At 39.9% G+C, this 4,183-nt stretch overlaps 1 protein-coding gene across 2 annotated transcripts in view; it reads left to right on the forward strand.

Moving 5' to 3' along the window:
• stxbp1a (syntaxin binding protein 1a) overlaps nt 1-4,183 on the forward strand; it is a gene marked incomplete at its 5' end in the record, with an annotated part of 29,182 nt that overhangs the window by 18,201 nt on the left and 6,798 nt on the right. For both annotated transcript variants that reach the window (XM_014033889.1, XM_014033888.1), the window contains 3 exon segments: nt 937-1,038; nt 1,160-1,245; nt 3,473-3,627. In XM_014033889.1, coding sequence (XP_013889343.1) covers nt 937-1,038; nt 1,160-1,245; nt 3,473-3,627 — 343 coding nt within the window.

Genomic DNA, 4,183 nt, shown 5'->3' on the forward strand with positions numbered 1-4,183 from the left:
GCCTTTTGGCCGTACGTTCACTTTTAGTATGGTTTCCACGCAATCCTTTATAAATGAGACCCCTGGTTCTTAACGCAGACTTTTCATGTCATAAATAAAAACCGAGGCGCTTATTGATGCAAATTCTGAACACTTTGCAATAATTAAATGATTGAAATGAACAGAACAGGGTTTGATAACTTTAAATGGGTATTTTTGATGTTTTTCTTACCTTAAAAAGAGCTAAATCAACCCTGTCTGAAGCCGATCTGCAAAGAAGAACAGATGATTAACTGACCTGGTGCTGCAACTAACGATTATTTTAATAATCGATTAATCTGTCGATTAATCGGCCAAATCATTAAAACGCTTAATTACATGAATATGCCTGCTGCTCACGTCTTTTTTTTTTCCTTCGTCCTGAACCTTTTTGCTGCTCAACAAATAACTTCGAGCCTCAGTCAGAAAAAAAGACTGGAGTGTTTTATATTTCTGGCCCAAGAGGAGGAAACAAGTGATGGACTGAGGTTTTTTTTTTTTCCCTCACGGGACGTGTTTCCTCCTCGCGACTTGGCGCGCATCAAATCAGACCGTCTTTAAAAAAAAATTAATTGTGGCAGATACTTTTATCTTTTCTTCAGATCTACGTGGCCTAACAACACAAATTAAAAACTGGTTTAAAGTTCGAAGTCTCTGCTTTTCACTCGAGGGTCTCAGAGAGGGCGGATCTTTACAGGTAGAGTTTTTCTCTTCCTAAACTTTATTTAGGTCAGCAGCATTGACAACGCTCTGCGGGTGACGTAAACGGCTCCGCGACATGGCAAGAGACACAAAAATCGCACGACATAACGAATTGATAATGAAATTCGTTGCCAACGCTTTTAACAATCATTTTTATCAATTTTATCGATTCGTTGTTGCAGCCCTAAACTGACCTAATTAATGTTGATCCATCAGTCCACCCTGCGCAGAGGAAAGAAGCTGGACAGGAAGGAGCGCGTGAGCGAGCAGACCTATCAGCTGTCCCGTTGGACACCCCTGATCAAAGACATCATGGAGGTTTGTTTGTTGAGGAAATCTAAAGCTATGTTTACACTGCAGGGAAAAGTGGCCCAAATATTGTCACATAATCGACCCATATTGGATTTATTTACAACAGTCTATTTTTGTTTCTTTGCAGGACGCTATCGAGGACAAGCTGGACACTAAGCACTACCCTTACATCTCCACCCGCTCCTCTGCCTCTTTCAGCACCACTGCAGTCAGGTACTCTTAATCACACACTGACGCCTTGTCCACACGGAAACACCGTTTTCATAAAACTATCTTTGGATTTTAAACAGTCCACTGTTTTTGTAAAACGACTTTTAGGAAACAAACACCAAAAACAACCTAAAACACTGCGCTGCGAAGCCCCAACGAAAACACACCGAAAACAGGAAACAGGGCATCAAACATCTGCATGAAGTTACACACCGGGTGTGAAACCTGAAACAACGTGACATCCTCAAGTCTTGCTATGAAAACATTGTTTTTAAAAGGTTGCATTTTTACTGTCTACATGAAAACACAAAGGTGGTGTTTCCAGATTTTTTATCTGTGGAATCCGTTTTAGTGTGGATSTAAGGCTGAAACCATAAAAATAAAAACGTTTGAGTGTTCATAAAAACTTCAGACAGCACCTGAAGCAGTCTCTATGGGAAAAGATGTGAGTTTGAGTTTTAAAGTTCAAGGAAGAGCAGTTTCATGAGACTACTGCATGTGCTAAAGGGTTTTTGAAAAGTATCAGTTAATTCTGGAGTTCCTCAGGGTTCTGTTCTTGGTCTAATTGTATTTAAATTTCCTGTTATTGGGCCACATTGTCAGGATTTATGACACTGAGTTATTTATTATGCTGATGACACGCAACTTAATCTACCAGTGAGACAGGAGGAATCGTAACAGCTACTGAAGTTGCTTGTTTTGCATTTAAAGACCTGAAAGACCTGTAATTTCCTTCTAACTCTGGCTCAACTAGTCATGGAGTCGTTAGCTATGTTTCCATTCAATTTTAATTCAAATTTTGAGCAAATTTTAAAAGTTTCGCAAAAAGGAAAAAAAAAAAAACGACGAAATGCGAATCAGACGCGTTTCCTTCAACTGGCTTGAAGCGAATCAATGACATCAAACGCATGCGTGTAGTAAACAGGAAGTAAATGACGCATCTCAGGACTATGGTGAGAAGTTATCAGGAACGTGTTGCTACTATCAGGAAAGTAGTAATTATTCTGTCATATCAACTAATTTTGGTGATGTTACTGCTGTCTGGAGACGTAGAGAAAGAAATGGGATTCTCTTCACGTTATGGGAATAACTAGAATACGCCGACAGCGGGAGGAGGGTCCAGCTGTATTCGCTCTGGTACCGGTACCGTTCAGACAGCGGGAACAGCTGATCAACATGTGAGGTAAATCTTCACTACGTCAAAACTTATTTGCCACGTGTTTCCATCTTTCCTTTTGCGCATTAACTCTTTTTCGAAAAAAACTCCAAAACCACCTCAAGCAAGCGTATCAACTTTTATGCGAATTAGAGGAAGTTTTTTCGAATCGAGCCGTTTCCATTCACCTTTTCTGATGCGATACTTCAAAATGCGCATTAAAAAACGTTGATGAAAACACGGCTATTGACTTGGCTTTTAGTTTTACTGTGWAAATGTCATTGTCACCTACAAATAATGTAACCACTGCATGCACTATAAAATTTACTCAGAGGAAAAAGTTATTTACAGAATGCTGTGATGAGTGAAAAAGGTAAGCAAACTAATGATAACATGGTCAAGAGCACAACGTTGGGATAATCAGACTTCAGTGGTTCCTTGGAGCTGAATACTGCTGGGACTGGCACACAACTATTGATCTTAGTTTATTAGTTAGTGGTTAGCAGACTTTAAGTTGGGAAAACCTTAATTTAGCAGAACCTAATTGGTTTTCAAAGTTAGTAAAAAAGTCAGCTAAACAAAAATATTGTTCCATTATTAAGCTATTAGCTGATTAGCAGAACCATGCTTGCCACTGCCACTCTTAAAGGTAAGTTTGGTCTAAGTCATATTTATCTGACAGATTCCAACTTGAACATGTTAACGTTTCCTCGAGTTAGTTCTGGTGTTSTCCATGGCTCTGCTCTTGGCCCAGATCTCTTTATATAGGCTTCTTTTGGGTGATACCATCAATACTTATAACACATTTCATTGTTATGCTGATGACATCCAGTTTTATCTTTCAAAGAGTTTGGATGAACCTGAACCTGCAGGTTTGTCTTAAAGACATAAAAACCTGGATGAACAGTAATTTTYTTAAGTCCAGATAAAAAGAATTAATTCTCGGGTCCTATAAAACGAGTTTAAAAGTCGTCTTCGTGGTACAGGACAGCATGATTTCTTCATATGAAGTTATGGCAGGTACAAAAACAAGACAAACTGTAACAACGAGAACTGTTTCTCCTTCCGTGGCAGTGCTCGATATGGACACTGGCACAAGAACAAGACACCTGGAGAGTACCGCACCGGTCCGCGGGTCATGGTCTTCATCATCGGCGGCGTGTCCTTCAGCGAGATGCGCTGTGCCTACGAGGTCACGCAGGCCAACGGGAAGTGGGAGGCCATCATCGGTGAGTGGGACTTCATTGTTTATTTTAGGCTTCGGCCGTTCAGGAAGCAAAGGTTTGGTGAGAAAGTTGAGATGACTTCAGACTGAAAGCTAATGAAAAGCGCAGTAAAGGTGAACGCAGTGTTTCAGACTGAATTCCTGAATTAATTCTTCCCTCCCTTTAGTTTTTGAAGCTCTCACAGCTTCAGATTTGATAAATAGTGTGAAGAAACAAATAATAAAAGTAACGCACTCCAAACAGAACGGTCAGACATCGTAAACCAAACATTACACTCATCTTTTTAAAACGACCACATCCCAGCAGTGTAAGTTAAACCTACCTACTGTGTGTATTGTGTTATATAAAAGTTATCCTCGATGTCATGGCCCTTTGTTCTGGTAAAGCTTTTGCCGTTGAGTTTGTTAAATAGTGTCTCGTTAACTTTGTTGTGCTCTGCTTCAGCTGTTTGTCTTTAATCATGTCTGTGTTTGTGAAACGAGACGAGTGTTTAATATGTGCCAACTGTCGGTGGACGAGTGTGTTTTCTTTGTGTGTTTCTGACCCGTTTTTTTTTTTT

Source organism: Austrofundulus limnaeus, unplaced genomic scaffold, assembly GCF_001266775.1.
Source record: "Austrofundulus limnaeus strain Quisiro unplaced genomic scaffold, Austrofundulus_limnaeus-1.0 Scaffold1885, whole genome shotgun sequence".
Classification (NCBI taxonomy): domain Eukaryota; kingdom Metazoa; phylum Chordata; class Actinopteri; order Cyprinodontiformes; family Rivulidae; genus Austrofundulus; species Austrofundulus limnaeus.